The sequence below is a fragment of the Chrysemys picta genome, chromosome 1, assembly GCF_011386835.1.
Source record: "Chrysemys picta bellii isolate R12L10 chromosome 1, ASM1138683v2, whole genome shotgun sequence".
In the NCBI taxonomy this organism is placed as follows: Eukaryota; Metazoa; Chordata; order Testudines; family Emydidae; genus Chrysemys; species Chrysemys picta.
Window position 1 is genome coordinate 204,943,112 of NC_088791.1, and position 18,730 is coordinate 204,961,841.

At 42.8% G+C, this 18,730-nt stretch overlaps 1 protein-coding gene across 1 annotated transcript in view; it reads right to left on the minus strand.

Annotated features, from left to right (window-relative positions):
• The window catches only part of LANCL3 (LanC like family member 3), a 47,102-nt gene that overhangs the window by 10,161 nt on the left and 18,211 nt on the right, over positions 1-18,730 (minus strand). Inside the window, exons 2-4 of the mRNA XM_005294659.4 lie at positions 3,846-3,969; positions 3,016-3,213; positions 3-210 (exon numbers count right to left, since the gene is read on the minus strand). Of these exons, the coding sequence (XP_005294716.1) occupies positions 3-210; positions 3,016-3,213; positions 3,846-3,969 (530 nt within the window). The remainder of the gene's footprint in view (positions 1-2; positions 211-3,015; positions 3,214-3,845; positions 3,970-18,730) is intronic.

Here is an 18,730-nt window from a genome sequence, read left to right on the forward strand (position 1 = left end):
ACCTTTGTGCTCTATAGATGTATTTAGAGTTCCCAGTAAGCCTATATAGGAGTAGGAACACATAGGCACTACCAGCCACTCCATGGCAAATTCCAGGTCCCTTCTTCAGCAGGCCCTTCTGCCATGTCAGTTCCCCACAGCGGATACAAGTGTCTAGATACTGGGGCTTCTTGGAAATCAGAAAAGCTTTAGCAAACAGGTATGCAATACCTAGGGAAACAGCAGAGAAATCAGTTTTGTTTTTATAAGTACAGTCCAGCTGGTATAATGTTATATGATAAATACATAATAATATGGATATTCTCATCTATGATATATATTCACCTGAGTGTACACACCACATATGTGAGGGTGGTAGCAGAGTCATGTGATAAGTTGCATTTATCATGCACCTTTAAAAGCCTCACATGCAGTCACCCCACTAGCTGATCTCATTCCAGGACTAACATTCCAAACCCCTGAGCAGCTTAAAACAGCAGCCACATTTTTGTGTTTAAATCAGCCAGCCACAAGACAAGACATTTTCTTCTCTCCCAAAGATGTGGAGTTCCCCCACCAAATCACATTGACCCAAGATCAAGGATGGGCAATAATTAGTCTTGCAACAATGACAGGTTTAAGACCCAGTAGTTCTCATTTCTACAGAGCTAGAAATGAGAACTAACCCCCTTTCCAATGGGACACATTGCACTTTATTCTAGCCCTGGCAGATCCTGAGATGCTGGCTGTCAATAATGTCTTTTTATGTATGAAAAAGCCAGTTTAAGTCATTTTTAGAGGGGGTTCAGTTTTATTAGTTATAATCTCCATGTGATCACTGTGCAGTTGGATTCACAGTAACTAAAAGACAGATGCTACATGAGAAGAGATACAAATACAGCCTGAATTTTTAAAAAAATTCAAGTTCTCAAAAAAACTGTTAAAAATAGCTCTCAGTGACATATACAAACATATATAGTGGCGTGGTATTGAGTAATGGCTGCATTACTCATGACTGATGAAGCGCACAACATAGAGGACTCCCAGGGAAAGGAAAATCAGAATATTTAGAAGGCTCTAAAAATTACCTCAAATAACTTTCCATTAAACATCCCAATTTTAACCACTTGATATCTTGGTGCTCCGAGGGCTAAGATTAAGTGCTGTATCCCACTGGAAAACCCCTGTTTTCTAATGGTATACGTCATCCAGCTCTAGCCCTGCTGTGTTGTGAGGTAGCAGACTATCAATCGGTCCCTGGGACAGGACCAAATACTGCCCAACCTGCACCACAAACTCGTATAATTTTGTGGGGAAATATTCGCCTTTGAGGAGGAAGCAAGAAACTTTCATCCAGTCGGCTGTTCCGTAATGAGAGATTGTGGCCGTTTGAAATTTCTTCATGGTTTGTAGTGTTAGAAGTACTGGCCGGGAGATGTGGGCAGAGGGCAGGTGAGCCTGCCAAAGGGGCCTCTGCCACACAGATATCACCAGCACACACACAGTGGGCCAAACTCCCATTGGAGTCTAAATTTCTTTCTTTCCAAGAGAGAAATTAACTGAACCAAGCTGGTTTCACTTCCCTTCACCCACAGGGAAGGATCAGGAAAAAGGGACCTTCACTCCCTACACGTCAGGAAAAAGATAAAGCTTCGGCAGAATGCACAGTTAAGGGCTCTAATCATGTTGCACTGTTTGCAATTTGAAAAGAAGATATTTAAAATACATGGATCTCTGCTCCTGAACTTTGTTTAACAAAATGAATGGTACTGGAGCACTGTGTCAATTTTTGCTGCTATCTCCTAGGTTTAGGTTACAAAGCCAGTAAGAACAGTTAGCCACTATGTCCTGGTGGGAAGTAATTTCAATATATAACAGCACAAGCAAACACTGCTAAAGCAAGAGTGAGAGCCTCAACTGGGGTCAGCATGGAACTCAGACAGAAGCTTCCCCTCCTCCCCAGAGCTCTTAAATTTGGGGAAATTCCACAATTAACATTTTGCTAGTGCATACTCCTAGATCATAGACTTTAAGGCCAGAAGGGACCATCATCATCATCTAATCTGACCTCCTGCACATTGCAGGCCACAGAATCTCACCCACCTATTCCTGTAATAGACCCCTAACCTCTGGCTGAGTTACTGAAGTCCTAAAATCATGGTTCAAAGACTTCAAGTTACAGAGAATCCACCATTTACACTAGTGTAAAGCTGCAAGTGACCCATGCTCCATGCTGCAGAGGAAGGTGAACACCCCCCACACACCCCCGGCCAGGTCTCTGCCAATTCTTTCCCAACCCCAAATACAGTGATCAGTTAGACCCTGAGCATGTGGGCAAGACCCACGAGGCAGATACCTGGGAAAGAATTCTCTAGAGCAACTCAGAGCCCTCCCCATGTAGGTGTTCCATCTCCAGCCATTGGACGTATTTGCTACTTCCCTTCCCATAAAAAAATCCTTAGGTCAGATCTGTGCATAAGTGTACAATAGCAATAAACAGAAATAGGCTATGTTTGAGGGGAAGAGGCAAAAAACTTTTCCCGGGCCACCCATAAATACTAAAAAGTCTGGTATTGGCTGTGCCCCTTTCAGTATACTAAGGCTACCTTCACCCTCCAGCCAACCAGGACTTGCCTTGTAACTCGTATATATCATGCACTGAAGTCCCTGCTATGCATGGGAGCAAGGGCTTGGAATAGAGAGATCATACTTGGGCTTCTTGTATGAGAGTACAGGGCATTACAGCTGTCATCATCAGCTGACATATTGTACTATTGGATTTTAATGGCTTTTGTAACAACATATTTGAAAGTACCTCAAAGTGTTTTGGGAACTTCCTTCATTGCCTGATCTTCCACCTACTTCAGTAATAAACAAAAAAGCTTAACTGAAAAAGGCATGAACAATTTTCCTGCTTGACATAAATGGTAAAATCAGTAATTTGACCTGACGTTATTTTCTCAATGGAATCATTTAGTGTGAAAAGCATGTAATTGGTAACATCTGGCTACTTCACAGCATCAATTTGAAAAGGACCTGGAGCTCCATGACACCAGTGCACAAGCTCATTCTCCCGCTCAATTGTCTCTCCCAGTTCAGGAGGCCAGTTGCTGTTCTGTTCTTGGTCCATAAGAAAGTCAATGCTCTGCCATACAAGTTCCTGATCTGCAGGCTGAAGGTACTCGTAATAGGACAGCAGCATCTGAAGGATGGATGAAAGGCCATGGGCTGCACCTGTAAAGAATAGAAATGGTTAAAAGAAGAATTATTTTTGCTCACAGATCCATCACACTGCCTCTTTCTACTGGAAATAATTTCTGTGTGATGCAGATGGGTGTTCTGTTCTTGTTTTGACAGTTATAATATTGTGTTGAGTAAAGATTTGTTACCACTTACATCTTTCAGATTCCTAAATTTAAAGAAAAACTCAGTATGAATTCACTCATTCTCACTATAGAGTGGCAACATTTGAGAATAATGAAAATTAAAGCGCAGATAAAAGATTTCTCTACTGCATTTTACAAATACATAACAGCTGCAAACTCCTCGCTTCAAAAAGGCAAAGGCCCCAACTCAGCGAGGAGTCTCACAAAGTTTATGGATTTTTCCCTTATTACAAGTTTTTCTGCAGAAGGGAAATATTGGAGCCTAGTGGGAATATGCAGTGTATAACTAGCACTAATCACTGCATTCATTTTAGGTGGCCCAAATACAATATCTGTCCATTTACCTGTATGACCATTTGTTTGTTAGGAAAAGCAGACTGTACACATTGTTTGCCTGCCAATGTCTTGTTTCTAAGTGGTCTATTATCTTGGTGTCAAAGCAATGCCTTGGTTTCTAAGTGGTTGGTGTGTTCTACTCACCAAGGTATTCTGTTCCATAATAAGAGTACATGAGTGGGCATGGTTTCCTCTTCTTCACAGCATACTGCTTCCCAGATTCTAATATAGCCTGGCAAATTGATCTGATCTGTACTGGGGTCAACATCTAAGCAGAAAACACCAAAAGAGACAGATTGTTATAACAATTTTCCCTTTTAAAAGTTATACAGCTCCCTCTTTTTCATCCTGGCACATATATTAAAGCATTGCCTCTGTGTGCATGCTAGAATGTATGCTGTAATGTTATTAACAATAACAATCATTTATATAGTGTGGTAGGATTACACAACATGTCTCACATACAGGCCTAAATCCTGCTTCAACTAAGTCAGTGACAAAATTCCCATTGATTTCAATGGGATCAGAGTAAGGCCCAATGAAAGAGAGATGCTCTCTCTTCCACAGATTTTACAGTCTAAGTGAAATGTGATAAACAAGCAGAAGATGAGACACAAGACAACAGCTCAGGGAATGGAGAGTGTGCAGTTACTAATGACAAGGAGAAAGGAGAGATTCTTAGAAAAAGTGGGTTGTAAGGAGGAGCAAGGGGGCTTGGTGGATGAATGCTGACAGGCTGTTCCAGGCATAAGGAACAACATGTCAGGAGCTTTTAAGCAACATAACACAAGAAGAAAGGGAGAAGGTATTAAATTGGAGGAAGGTGCATTACATTTTCTTGTTTGTTTCATTTGTAGTAGAGGATTAAGTGTTGGTATAGGAGATACTTGGGTTAAGGAACATCCTATCACACAACATGTCTGGGTGCATACCTTTTATCTCAAGGCAACATTACTGAAAATAAAGTGGTTAGTGGTTGTACAGCTGGTTAGAGGGTAGCCGTTTACAATGCTTTATCACCACAAACAGGTCAAAGCTGCCTTTGTGTTTATTGATTGGTAAATAATTGGATGATGGCCCACCTTACAGCATTAGAAGGAAAAGGTGGCTACCTATTAATTTGTTTCATAGGAGATGTACTTTTTCAAGAACAGACTTTGTATCTCAGTAGTCAATTAGGAATCTGTTTTACATTTTCTTAATTAGGGCTCTAATGATATGCACTTTCCTGTGTTCATTAGCAATTTCCTCTCTACCACTCACATCTGTTACTGGCTGACCTTCACTAAGGAAGCTGAGGGAGGTTCATTTCTAGGCATTTTAATTGCCTGAATCATTAATTCAGGTGTAGTCTGTAGGAAAAAAGCATTTCACAAATAATCCTTTTCCCTCTTGTGAAGCGAGAAATAGAAGAGAAAAGTGACATCAGGAGGCAGAGAAATAAAAAAGGAATATAATGAATCCTGACAGGACTAGTAACAGAAATAAAAACTAATGATAACCTTACCATTGCTCCTTTCAAACAGTCTCAAATAAACTACTTGTGCTATAGGACTTATAATGAGCTCTTCATTTTAAAGAATGCTTTTTGAACTGTCAAGTATGCAGGCAATGTTCTTGAAAAGTTATGCACCCTTGTCGGATGAGCAAAATGAGGAGAATGTAGTTGGTGTTATTTAGGCCTTAACAGGAAGAAAACGGTTGGAAAATCTCTCTCTGTTACCTCACTTGTACCCAAATAAAGTGTTCTCTGCTACAAACTGCTCAAAGTGACTGTGATATTTGTACACCCTCTTGCACAACAGAACCCTGATCAGAGTTTTTTAGTGTTACTGCAATACAAACGAATAAGGTTATTAATAATCATAGACTTCACTCATTTTTTGCTAGCGTCACCTTAGTCTAGTCACCTTAGGTTCACTGCATTTGCACCAATGGCTCTGAATTCTTTTCAGTTTTGTGATTATCATACAATCATAGAAATGGAGGGCTGGAAGAGACCTCAAGAGGTCATCTAGTCCAGCCCCCTGAAATGAGGCGGGACCAGGTATACATAAACCATCCCTGACAAGTGTTTGTCTAACCTGTTCTTAAAAACCTCCAATGAAAGGGATTCCACAAACACCCTTGGAAGACCATTCTAGAGTTTAACTATGCTTATAGTTAGACAGCTTTTTCTAATATCTCTAACCTAAATCTCTCTTACTATAGATTAAGCAGATTTCATCTTGTCCTGCCTTCAGTAGACACAGAGTACTCTTTATAACAGCCATTAACATATTTGAAGATTATCAGCTCCTCCTCTCAGTCTTCTTTTCTCAAGACTAAATATGCCCAGGTTTTTTAACTTTTCCTCAGAGGTCAGGTTTTCTAAACCTCTTATCATTTTTGTTGCTCTCCTCCGGACTCTCTCCAATTTGTCCACATCTTTCTTAAACTGTCATGCCCAGAACTGTACACAGTACTCCAGCTGAGGCCTCACCAGTGCCATGTAGAGCAAGATAATTACCTCCCTGGTCTAACACCCTGACACCCTGGTTAAAATACCCCAAAATTATATGAGTCTTTTTCACAACTGCATCACATTGTTGACTCATGTTCAGTTTGTAATCCACTATAACCCCCAGATGAGGAGTAGTCAATAGGTGGACCGCGGGCCCAATCTGGACTGCCAGACTCTTTTGAACGGACCCCCAAAATCTTTTAAATTTACTTATTATTGTTGGGTTTTTTTATTATTTTCTCTGGAGTCTGGGCCTTCACCAAGAAATCTGGACTTTGACAAAAACTAATTGATTACCCCTGCCCCAGATCCTTTTCAGCAGTATTACTGCCTAGCCATGTATTCCCCATTTTGCAGCTGCTCATTTGATTTTTTTCTTCCTAAGTGAAGTACTTTGCACTTGGCTTTACTGAATTTCATCTTGTTTATTTCAGATCAATTCTCCAATTTGTCAAGGTCATTTTGAATTCTAATCCTGTCCTCCAAAGTGCTTACAACCCCTCCCAGCTTGGCATCATCTGCAAATTTCATAAGCATACTCTCCACTGCATTATCCATGTCATTAATGAAAATATTGACTAGTACTGGACCCAGAACTGACCCCTGTGGAGCCCATTGGATATGTCCTCCAAGTTCAACAGTAAACCATTGATAACTACTCTTAGTTTCAGTTAGGCTTGTGTTAAGAATCCTAAACAATTTTTCTTTTGAAAAGAAATATGAATTAGGGACTTGTCCTCAGATCCTCCATCACAGTGTCTTTAAAAAAACAAAAAGAAACAAAAAAAAGTGTCATTTAATCCTGGACCTCAAACACAACCATATGATCATTGCATGGTATTATTACAGGGCAGAATTAAGCATGCTTGGGTTATTTAATGTGCATTTCCATAAACACACTTGGATTTCTTTTAAATTTAATCTCGACTCACAGTTGCCTGGGAAAATGACATCTCTGTAATGTTTTTATCCTAAATTATTGATATATGCTCTCAATCTTAACTCCATTTTAATATTTTTTTTCCTGGAAATTACTGTAGTATTGCATTTTATTTGTGATTTTCCTTTGAGCCATCAAAAAATAGACAGAAGCACCAACTGCAAATTGTTAGGAAGGATAAACTGTATACCAACTCCAACCAACTCCAAACCATCTGTGAGATGTTTGATGGTGAAAAAAATAAGGCCAGTAGAGAAATGCTCTCGTAATCCATACAAATCCTTGTCTTTGAGGTAGTTGTAATTCTGGTAAACTGTTTTTCCCAGGCCACTTCAAAGGCTGTCAGATTTAATACACGTTGGTCATTCAGTAGGTGGCATTATTCCCTTTAAGGCAATAGCTGAATGGCAGTGAGAAGCATTGGACTTCTGCAAGTGCTATTTTTCAGATTAGATTTATGTGGATATAAAAAGTTCTATGGGATCTTTAATAACCGTAGACGTGTTAATCTTAATATCCTCATTACATTTCAATGCAGATCATTACAATCTGCCTGCCTACGTTTTCCCTGCAATTTCAGTTGAGTAGGAAAGGCTTTTTTTCTCTTCTGAAACATTGAGTAATGTTGCTGGGAGGTGTTAAACAGCTACTGTTTTCTGGTGATGGATGAAGTGATCTCCTAGCGCTCTTACTTTCTCAATCACCCTTAAATACACCATTTAAGGACTTAACTACGCTTGGTCCATAGTCTCTCCATTTATCTATTTTGTCAGTCCAGAGTACCTGTCTCCTTTCATGAAGACACCCCCTGTGTTTAGCAACAGGTTCCCAACTAATTTAACCCAAGCATCTCATTCAGTAAATAAATAAAACCCTACTAAAAAACCCACCGGGAATTGTTTGGTCTATAATGACCATTTAACCCTTCTGGCTGTTCATTACCAGATGGTAGAATTGCTCATCCTTTTCAGGTTGGACACCCTTTATTCAAAGTCAAACATTTTCATGATTCCCTTATACATTTACCATAAAAGAGTAAAAAAAAAAGGTATCAGTGAGGACAATGTTAAGCCTATCTCATTTGTGTGTGTGTGCGCGCTTGCACGCATGCGCGCGCAGAGAGGTTGATAGAGAATACTTACCTTGAAGGGTAAAGGTGTGTGGGGAGTGGGGGAGAGAGATTTGCTTTGCTTAAGATTGTAATACACTTTTCAACAACTCATGACCTTTATGACTGCATTTGGGGGTTCTGACTCCCCCCTTGAGAAACACTACTATATAGTACTGTGTACCATACAAGCTACCTGATTTGTTTTGTTACAACTATATTGTTGTACTGCATTGTGTACATCTATGACAAAAAGTACTATGTAAGTGCCAAGTATTATTATTTAATAATTTGTGTGATCATAGTTCTAGAATGGTGATTTTCAACCTGTGGTTCATGGGCCATTAGGTGTTTTCAGACTATGTCTAAGATTTTCAAAGGGGTTTGCATCTCATTCAAAAAATTTTAGGGGTCTGCAAATGAAAAAAGGTTGAAAACTACTGTTCTAGAATGTAACATTTGCATTTATTGCATTATACCGGAAGCCTTGTTTTATGCATGTAAAAGTTACTGGCTATAGACTTAACAGATCAAATTTCTCCCTGATGTTACTGTAATAAAGGATCTAAATGATTTTAACCATATATTTCTTGAAATATTTTATAACAATGTCAAAAATAGCAATTGAAATTTGTGCCGTACTATCAAAAGGCTTTGTTTTGAAATCTCATAATGAAGTATTCTGAACACCCAGCAGAAGGAGCTTTTGAAGCAGCTATCGCATGCACAATAGCTGTAAAATGAAGAACATTTTTGTATTAAGGAGGCCAGCTGACTCCAGCATAAAGATGGGCTGGGGCCAGCCCAGTAGTCTAATGACAGTGTGCTGCATTGCAGGACACCAAAATTCAGTTCTCAAGCCTCGTAAGCCCTGTCTCTTACTGCCAGGCCAGCAGCAGCTGTGAATGTTTCACGAACCTTTTCATGGAATGTACTGCTCACTCTTTTGTCTTTCAGGTGTCCCAAAACAGAAGCCATAATTGAAAGGGTGTGAGATGTGGGCTCTCCAAGGAAACCAGAGGCCTCCTGTCTGGATTGGAAGGCTTCACGGTTACAAAGATGGCAAGGGCCTAATTCTCCACAATGTTACTTCCGTTTGATTAGTATACAACTATTTTAATGCAGTAGAAGTATTTTACTATCTGCATCCCTTCCAAAACAGTGGCAAGCACATCACATTTTTGACACCATTCCCAGAAGTACTGATGCTCAAGTGATACCGTCTAGAATGACACTGCACTGTTGCTAATGCAGATTGGCTGATGCTGTAACATCACTAAGAAGAGAAAGGCAGAACACACAAACTGATAACAGACAAAGAGAGGGAGAGGCAAAAAAACATGAAAGCCAAGCAATAGCCTATGAGCACAGTATGACCCTGGAAAAAGCTAGAGAGAGAGTTTCTGGGTCTGCTGATTACAGAGGCTGCATGCTCAGATACTGCTCCTTTTGTTCTTGATTTCTCCTGTATTCAGAGAAGCAGAACTTTGTGCATTTCTTGTAAATAAACAAGATTGCATCAAAGAGAGTAACAGACTATCAATTTCTATTTCTATCTGGAAAATCCCCAGAGCCCCACAATTTGACTAGCTGCTTAGGTTGAAAAGGGGCAACATTACTTTTTTCTTTAAAAAAATGTCAGATCCCTTTTTTCTTTTCTTCTGACTCACGTCCCTTGCCTTGGCAACAATACAACAACAAGAGGGCCACTCTCTTTTATGAGACACTAATCGTGATTCCAACCTGAAACCACAGGTTGCACTTTATCCCTGGTGAGGGAACCAGATAATTGCTGAGAAAGACAGTCCAACACTCTCATAACTGCTAGTGTGCTATAATAGCGTATCTCACTTGCCTGGGGCAAAGAGCACCAAAGTCATCAACTTCCGCACTCAAACTTGCCTTTTAAAGAAAAACAAAAAGTAAATTTCTAGGACCTAGGGCTGCAAACAAAGCCTTAAAAACATGAAAGGAGCATAACTAATGTCATGGCTACCAGGCAGTGTGAGAGCAGTGAGTTGGGTCTATAGGGATGGCCTCCATCCATTTACTCTGCCTCAGAGTTCAACACTTGAGCAAGTAAAGGAAAAATTACAGTCACCTTGCTTCAAACTCCCCTTATCATGGATCATCCTAAGGGAGAGAGAACAAACATCAGTGGCTCCTCCAGCCTCCCCTCTCCTAGGCCATTCCGTTCCTCACACAGTCCTCCACTTAGACGAAGGCCAGACCCAGAATACTCTTGTTCTACTGCCCCGCAACTTCCTCCTATGGCTGCCTGTAGCCACCCAGCTCTAACAATGCACTCCCTAAACAGAAGGTCCCAGCAGCTCCAGCTTCGCTTCCTAACCAAGGGAAGTGGCAAAGCATAGCTCCCAGTTCTTCCACTGGGACTGGGAAATGATGCTGCAAATGGAGCAGCCCGGAGGTGTGAGGTGCCTCTGGGCTCTGGAGTTGGCTTCTATCCCTCTGTCACCCCCCGATGCTATAGGCTTTAATTAATTGGGGCTGTGTAATCTCAGACTAACAATCTCAAATACCATCCCTACCCAGTGTTTTTCCTGCAGAAAATGTTACCACAGAGCACTGATCAGCAATATAATCCAGAGCTCAATTTTAACTACATATGGTTGAGAATGCTCCCAAATTAAAATATTCTGGAATGGATGAAAAAGCATGTCTAAAAATAGCAAGCATGTCAGATTTGCAAATTAACAGACACACAGCTATAGCCTTGTTTAGCGGGGCAGTCACCCCACTCCGGCCCTGAAAGGGTTAAAAGCCAGCCCTTGGAGAGGGCTGGGGCTGAGAGCCAATCAGAGAAGGCTGAGAGGCAGCCAATCAGGGCCAGGCTAGGCCCTATAAAAGGGCTACAGGGCCAGATGGCACTCAGTCTTTTTCCAGCTTTGGAGAGAGATGGACCTGGCTGCCTGAAGGAGAAAAAGGTACCTTGGGCAAGGGCAAGGGCAAGCTGAGCCCAGCCCAGCCCAGCCCAGCCCAGGCTACCTCCCAGGCTGAGGCTTGGCAGGAAGGCCTAAGGAGGTTCTGCAGCTACAGGAAAAGGCAGCAGGTCCAACCCCCTAGCCAATGATGAGTGGCCAGTTTGCTTCTGAGTAAAGGGGCTAGATGAAGACTGGGAGTAGCCACTGAGGGAAGGTGGATATAGGGGGGTTGGGGCCAGAGCCCTGGGCCCTTTAAATTGCTGCTGGAGCCCTGGGCAGTGCGGATGGGCTGGCTGGGGGATGCTGACCCCCCCCATCCCCGCCCCTTCCACCTGAGGCCCCGCCCCTTCTGGGAGTGGGTCGGGGGAGAGGCAGAGCCAGCACCCATCCCGGTAAGAGTTCAATTTTATTTTCAGCCCTGCTCAGCATCTCACAGGACCAGGTCCAATGAGATATAAATATATGGTGTTTGGTTATGTAGAGTATAAATGTTTTCAGAGAAATTTTCATACAAAGAAGAATGTAAGCTTCTGTAAAGGAACTGCCCTAGACTGCTGACTATTTCACAAACACACACTTAAATTCAAAGGTATCACTAAATAAAGTATAACAGTAAAATTAGGCATTGGAAAATTGTTGTCAAGCAACAGGAACAAAAGAGGAAGTAGAATATATTTTATCATGTGTACATGCATTTGATCTCTAAGGGATTTAACATAGAATTCTAGCCATCTATTAGACAAATGATAATGCTCTGAACATTCTTCCAAGATGACATTTGGTTGGGAAAAGCAATGGGACAAAATATTGTGTACTCTTTTCATATGCCTGATTTGTAGCATACTTTTCATCTCTTCTGGACTGTCTTTTATTTCCCTGGAGAGATGAGAAGAAAAAAACAAGTGAACATATTAAACCTATGAGATAAGCAGCTCTTTAATTTTTTGTCATACTCAAATACATAAGTGCTTGAAGTAGGGGTGCTGCTGCACGCTCTGGCTTGAAGTGGTTTCCATTATATACAGGGTGGTTCAATGGCTCTCAGGATCCCCACTATACAAATTGTTCCAGCACCTCTGCTCAAGTACACCTACATTTTCCAACAACAAACAGGATGCTATTGTTAAATGCAAATGTAAAGAAAACAGCAACAGACCATATGCTAGCAGATGGTAAATTACCATGGCATTGTGAATTGCCAACTTAACACCGAACAGGGGAGGATGGCGGGGTTGTTTTATGAGGTTATACAATGTGGTAGTCTTTTGCGCTCTAAGGAGTTACACTTAAGCAGGATTTTAAAAAATAGCCACATAATTGACAGGACTTCACCTTCAGCATTTGTCAGCTTGTGAACTAAAGAAAACGCTTTATACAGACAACAGTAGTGTTGTGTTAGAACTACTAAACAAAACCAAATGAAAAGATAATTTCTGAAGATAAAGCTCCAAGATAAAGAGCAGTAATAACACACTCTAAAGATAAAATCCCCACTAGAGATCATTTTTAAATCAAGGTAGTTTTTAGGATGACTTGTTAGCAGATTACATACTTGCTTTTTCAAATGTAATTGATGGAATCTGATTTACTCCATCTCTGCAGAGAAATACAGGGAAGAGCTATTAAAGTCCTAGGAATTTCACTATTTACCCAACAAAAAGTTTAATTTATTCCAGATACATAGACAATAATAATTCAAACATCTATATTTCTCAGAGCACATAGGTATATATGAATGTGTTTCAGTACAGTACTGCACTGATCACTACGGTATCTAAGTGCCTGCTGAAATATTCTATAAAAAATTTACAATAATCCAATTTACTGAACATAGTTCCAGCTTATTGTATACATCAACTTTATACAGCAATTGTGTATGTCATTAAGCTTTGCCCATCATTTTTCCTCATAACAACTATGGTAGTTCAAAAGGGGACAAACAGAGGGACAATTTTAGAAAGGATTAAGTTGGAAGAAAATAAAGTGACATAATGAATACGATAGGTGAGGAGTGCTAAAGGTTTTGTTGATACTTCTTTAGGAATATCTGCTTAATAAACTCATGGCTCAACTAATAGCATTATTTGGGGAAGATACTGCACCCCATACAATCTCTATTCATAGGTCAATTTAGACTGATAATGCTGACCAAAATTAGAGATTTGGAGCCAACACCTGGTTTCATTAGAGTCAATGTCAAAACTCTCAGTGACTTTAACTGGATCAGGATTTGGTCCCTTAGTGCTGGCAAACACTATGTAACCTACTTCAGCATTTATGTTAAAAAACATTCACACTGCAACTCTTCAGAGGAACATATACACCTGCTGCAAAAATATTTCAACTCCACAGGCCAGATTCTGACCTTGCAAACGCTGATGTAAATCTGGAGTAACTCCACTGGCTCCTATGAGTTGACAAATAATTTGCTTGGTAATCTCCAAAGTGAAACTTCTTTAACCAAATTAACAAAATAGAGTTACTATTCAATTCAATCATTTGATCCTTCTAAATTTCTGCAGTTCTATGTCTTGCCATTGGGAATTTAGCCAAACTCTCCTTAATCTCAATGGAAGTTGTGGAGTTAAATCTCCCAATCAGCTCTGAAAGATCTTAACCCAAGGTTTTGGAATGAATGTAAACCCTTGTGCCTCAGGGCATAAGACAGTCTCGCTAAGGCCTGGTCTACATTATGAGGTTAGGTTGAATTTAGCCGCATTAGGTCGATTTTATAAGGAATGCGTCTACGCAACCAATCCCGTTCTGCTGACCTAAAGGGCTCTTAAAATCGACTGCTGTACTCTTCCCCGATGAGGGGAGTAGTGCTAAAATCAACCTTCCTGGTCACTGCACTGTGTAATTTGATGGCATTGGCCTCCAGGAGCTATCCCAGAGTGCTCCAATGTGACCTCTCTGGACAGCACTTTAAACGCCGATGCACTAGCCAGGTACACAGGAAAAGCACCAGGAACTTTTGAATTTCATTTCTTGTTTGGTCAGTGTGGCGAGCTCAGCAGAACAGGTGACCATACAGTCCCAGAATCGCAAATGAGCTCCAGCATGGAGCTGTTACCTGGGGTTCTTTCAACCCAAAACTCTTGGTAACTTTACTCTGGGCGAGGAGGTGTCAGGAAATAAATCAGGGGAGACACAGCCATCTGACTGATAGATGGCTGGCACAAACAGGACAACACAAGAGTGCTTTCACTTAAAGCGAAACTTTACTAGTCTCAAGCACTTACACACGTCCGCAACAGCATTAGTAAAACACCCCCAACCCTTGATAATTCCCAAAGCTGAGTGTGGCTCTCGAGTGGCAGCCCGTCTGCCGGTGGGGAACACAAGATGTATCCAGAGGGAGAGACCAGTCCCAAAGAGTCCCCCCCACAAAGGAGTCCCCCTATCTCAAGCTTTTTCCCCTTATTTATACATTAGTAATACAATGACATGTCCCTTAAAGAAACCTTGTTAAGTAAGCAGTTTTAATGATCGAGCAAGAGGTTCCTTCTGATTATTGATTAACCAGGTGTGGGTTTTTCCAGAGCCTGCATCCTTGAGACCTCAATAGACATTCCTGGGGCATATCCTACTCTTTTAAAATGCATGTATCAGCACCTTCAACACAATTTTTATCAGGAAGGACGTGGGGTCAAGCTGCCCTTTCTGTGGCACCCCAAAACCCCCTCCCGCCTTGGTTAAGACTTGCTTTTAACAGCTTGCTGACTAGGCTGTCTTTAACAATAAGCCATAGTGGTTTCAGGCACTTTACTAGTTTGCCAAAGTCTCCCCATACAGAGCGAACAGGAGACACTGGATCTGATTTCTGTATGGGGAGAAGAATCTGTGCAGGCAGAACTCCGATCCAGTAGAAGAAATGCTGATATATATGCCAAAATCGCACAGGGCATGGTGGACAGAGGCTATACCAGGGACACACAGCAGTGCCACGTGAAAATTAAGGAACTCAGGCAAGCCTACCAAAAGACAAAGGAGGCAAACAGTCACTCAGGGTCAGAGCCCCAGACATGCTGCTTCTATGATCAGTTGCATGCCAGTGGTAGGGTGGAACCCTACCACTCCCCACCACTGTCCGTGGACACCTGCAAGTTGGCAGCCTCATGCAACATGGAGGAGGATTTTGTGAATGAGGAAGAGGAGGAGGAGGAGGAGAATGCGCAGCAGGCAAGCATAGAATCCATTCTCCCCGGCAGCCAGGACCTTTTCCTCACCCTGGAGCCAATACCCTCCCAGGGCGAATTGTTCCCAGCCCTGAAGGTGGAGAAAGCACTTCTGGTGAGTGCACATTTGTAACTACACTACAGGGGTTAAAAGCAATTGTGTTTAATGTTTGATTTACCCTAAACAATTGGGATGCATTCACGACCAGTACAGCTACTGGAAAAGTCTGTTAACGTGTCTGGGGATGGAGCAGGAATCCTCCAGGACATCTCCATGAAGCTCTCCTGGAGGTACTCTGAAAGCCTTTGCAGAAGGTTTCTGGGGAGGGCTGCCTTATTTCGTCCTCCACGGTAGGACACTTTACCCCGCCAAGCCAGTAGCAAGTAGTTGGAATCATGGCAGTACAAAGCATGGCAGCAATTGGTCCTGGGTTTTGGTCGCATTCATGCAACATTCAGTCTTTATCTTTCTGTGTCAGCCTCAGGAGAGTGATATCATTCATGGTCACCTGGTTGAAATAGGGAAATTTTTGTAAGGGAACAGTAATCCCCTCTGTTTGGTGATTCATGGCATATTAGACCCTGGTCATGCTGGGCTGTTTGCGCTTGGCTAAAAGGGATCATCCTGGAGGGGTGTGTGCGTGCGCGCGCGCTGCACATCCACCCCAAAACCACAGCCCCTCCTTTTAAACAGCAAACCCAACCGGCATTGGTTGCTATGGGAATGGAGGGCGCTGCAGTTTGAAACCATTCCCACATGTTATGAACACGGAAGAAGCCAACCCCACGCAGGGCCGGCTCCAGGCACCAGCTTACCAAGCAGGTGCTTGGGGTGGCCACTTCGGAGAGGGGCAGCAAGTCCAGCTGTTTGGTGGCAATTTGGCAGACGGTCCCTCACTCCTGCTCGGAGCGAAGGATCTCCCGCCGAATTGCTGCCGCAGATCGCGATCATGGCTTTTTTTGGTTTGGTTTAGGTTTTTTTTTTTGTTTGGCTGCTTGAGCCGGCCCTGACCCCACGTACCCTTTGGCTTACCATGGCTGCCTGGAAACCGAATTCTGTTGCCCAGCCATGTGTGATGTGTCACCATACCAGCAGGCGCTCAATATAAAAGGCAAAATGCGACCTTGTACCTATGTGCGGTCGGCTGTGAATTGCTTCTTTCACTGTGAAAGAGTTTCCCTTTTGTTCTCAGAAATGTATCTTCTTAAATTCTATTCTCCCTTTTTCCCCCCTGCAGCTGCAAATGTTTCTATGCTCCCCGTATCAACTCCGTCCATGAGGTTATCGCAAATTAGAAGGTGAAAAAAACCGCACTCATGATGACATGTTTTCAGAGCTCATGCAGTCCTCCTGCATTGATAGGGCACGCTGAATGCATGGAGGCATTCAGTGGCAGAGGCCAGGAAAGCATTCAGTGAGTGTGATCGGAACACGTAGGAGGAGATGCTGAAGCTAATGGGGGGAGCAAATGGACATGATCAGGCGTCTGGTGGAGCTGCAGGGAAGGCAACAAGAGCACAGACCGCCACTGCAGCCATTGTGTAACCACCAGCCCTCCTCACCAAGTTCCATATCCTCCTCACCCAGATGCCCAAGAACATGGGGGGCAGCCTCCGGGCACCCAGCCACTCAACTCCAGGGGATGGTCCAAGCAACAGCAGGCTGTCATTCAAACAGCTTTGATTTGTAGTGTTGCTACAATAAGCAATGTAGCCTTGTCCTTCCCTGCTCCCCCACCCCACCCGGGCTACCTTTTACTAGTCAGCATTGTCAGTGATCTCAAGTTTTTTTTAATAAATAAAGAATGAATCGATTCAGAACAATAGTGACTTTATTTCCCGTGCCAGCTGTGGTCAAAGGGGGGCAGGGGGAGTGGCTTACAGGGAAGTACATTCACCAAAGGGGGTGGCTTTGCATCAAGGATAAACACACAACTGTCACACCATAGCCTGGTCAGTCATGAAACTGTTTTTCAAAGCCTCTCTGATGCGTGCTCTTCTAATTGCCCTGGTGTCTGGCTGTTCAAAATTGGCCAACTGGCGATCTGCCTCAAACTCTCGCCCCACCGTACATGTCTCACCCTTACTCTCACAGATATTGTGGAGCACACAGCAAGCAGCAATATCAATGGGAATATTGTTTTTGCTGAGGTCTAACCTACTCAGCAAACAGCGCCAGTGCCCCTTTAAATGTCCAAAGGCACATTCTACTACCATTCTGCACTTGCTCAGCCTATAGTTTACTGGTCTGGGAAGAAAGTCCCTCCCTGCAGCTTTTTGAACAGCCCGGAGTTCCGAAAGATGTGAGCGTCATGCACCTTTCCCGGCCATCCCACGTTGATGTCAGTGAAATGGCCCTTCTGATCCACCAGTGCTTGCAACCCCATTGAGAAGTACCCCTTGCGGTTTATGTACTGTTTGGCAAGGTACTCCGGTGCCAAGATAGGGATATGGGTTCTGTCTATCGCCCCACCACAGTTAGGGAACCCTATTGCAGCAAAGCCATCCACTATGAGCTGCACATTTCCCAGAGTCACTACCCTTCTTAGCAGAAGGTTATTGATTGCCTTGACTACTTGGATCACAGCAGCCCCCTCGGTAGAGTTGCCCACTCCAAATTGATTCCTGATTGACCAGTAGCAGTCAGGCGTTGCAAGCTTCTAAAGGGCTATCACCACTCGCTTCTCAACTGTCAGGGCAGGTCTCATCTTGGTATTCCTGCGCTTCAGGGTAGGGGAAAGCAACTCACAAAGTTCCATGAAAGTGGCCTTATGCATGCAAAAGTTTTGCAGCCACAAAGAAACATTCCACTGTATCAACATGCCCCAATGCTGCCATGATATCCCAATTGCCACATCCCGTGCTTTCAGGAACATCTGTGTCCATGTCCTCCTTACAATCTTCCTCGTGCTGACGGCTCCTAGCTAGGCTCTGCACATACTGCAGGATAATGCGTGAGCTGTTTACAATGCTCACAAAAGCAGCGTGCAGCTGAGTGGGCTCCATGCTATGGCATCTGCACGGATAACCCAGGAAAAAAGGTGAGAAATGATTGTTTGCCGTTGCTTTCAAGGAAGGAGGGGAGACTGACGACATGTACCCAAAACCCCCGCGACAATGTTTTTGCCCCATCAGGCATTGGGAGCTTAACCCAGAATTCCAATGGGCAGCGGGGACTGTGGGATAGCTACCCACAGTGCACCACTCCGTGAGTCAATGCTAGCCACGATATTGACGACACACTCCACCGACCTAATGCCCTTAGTGGGGACACGCACGATCAACTGTATAAAATCGGATGCTAAAGATCGACTTCTATAAAATTGACCGAATTTTGTAGTGTAGACATGCCCTAAGT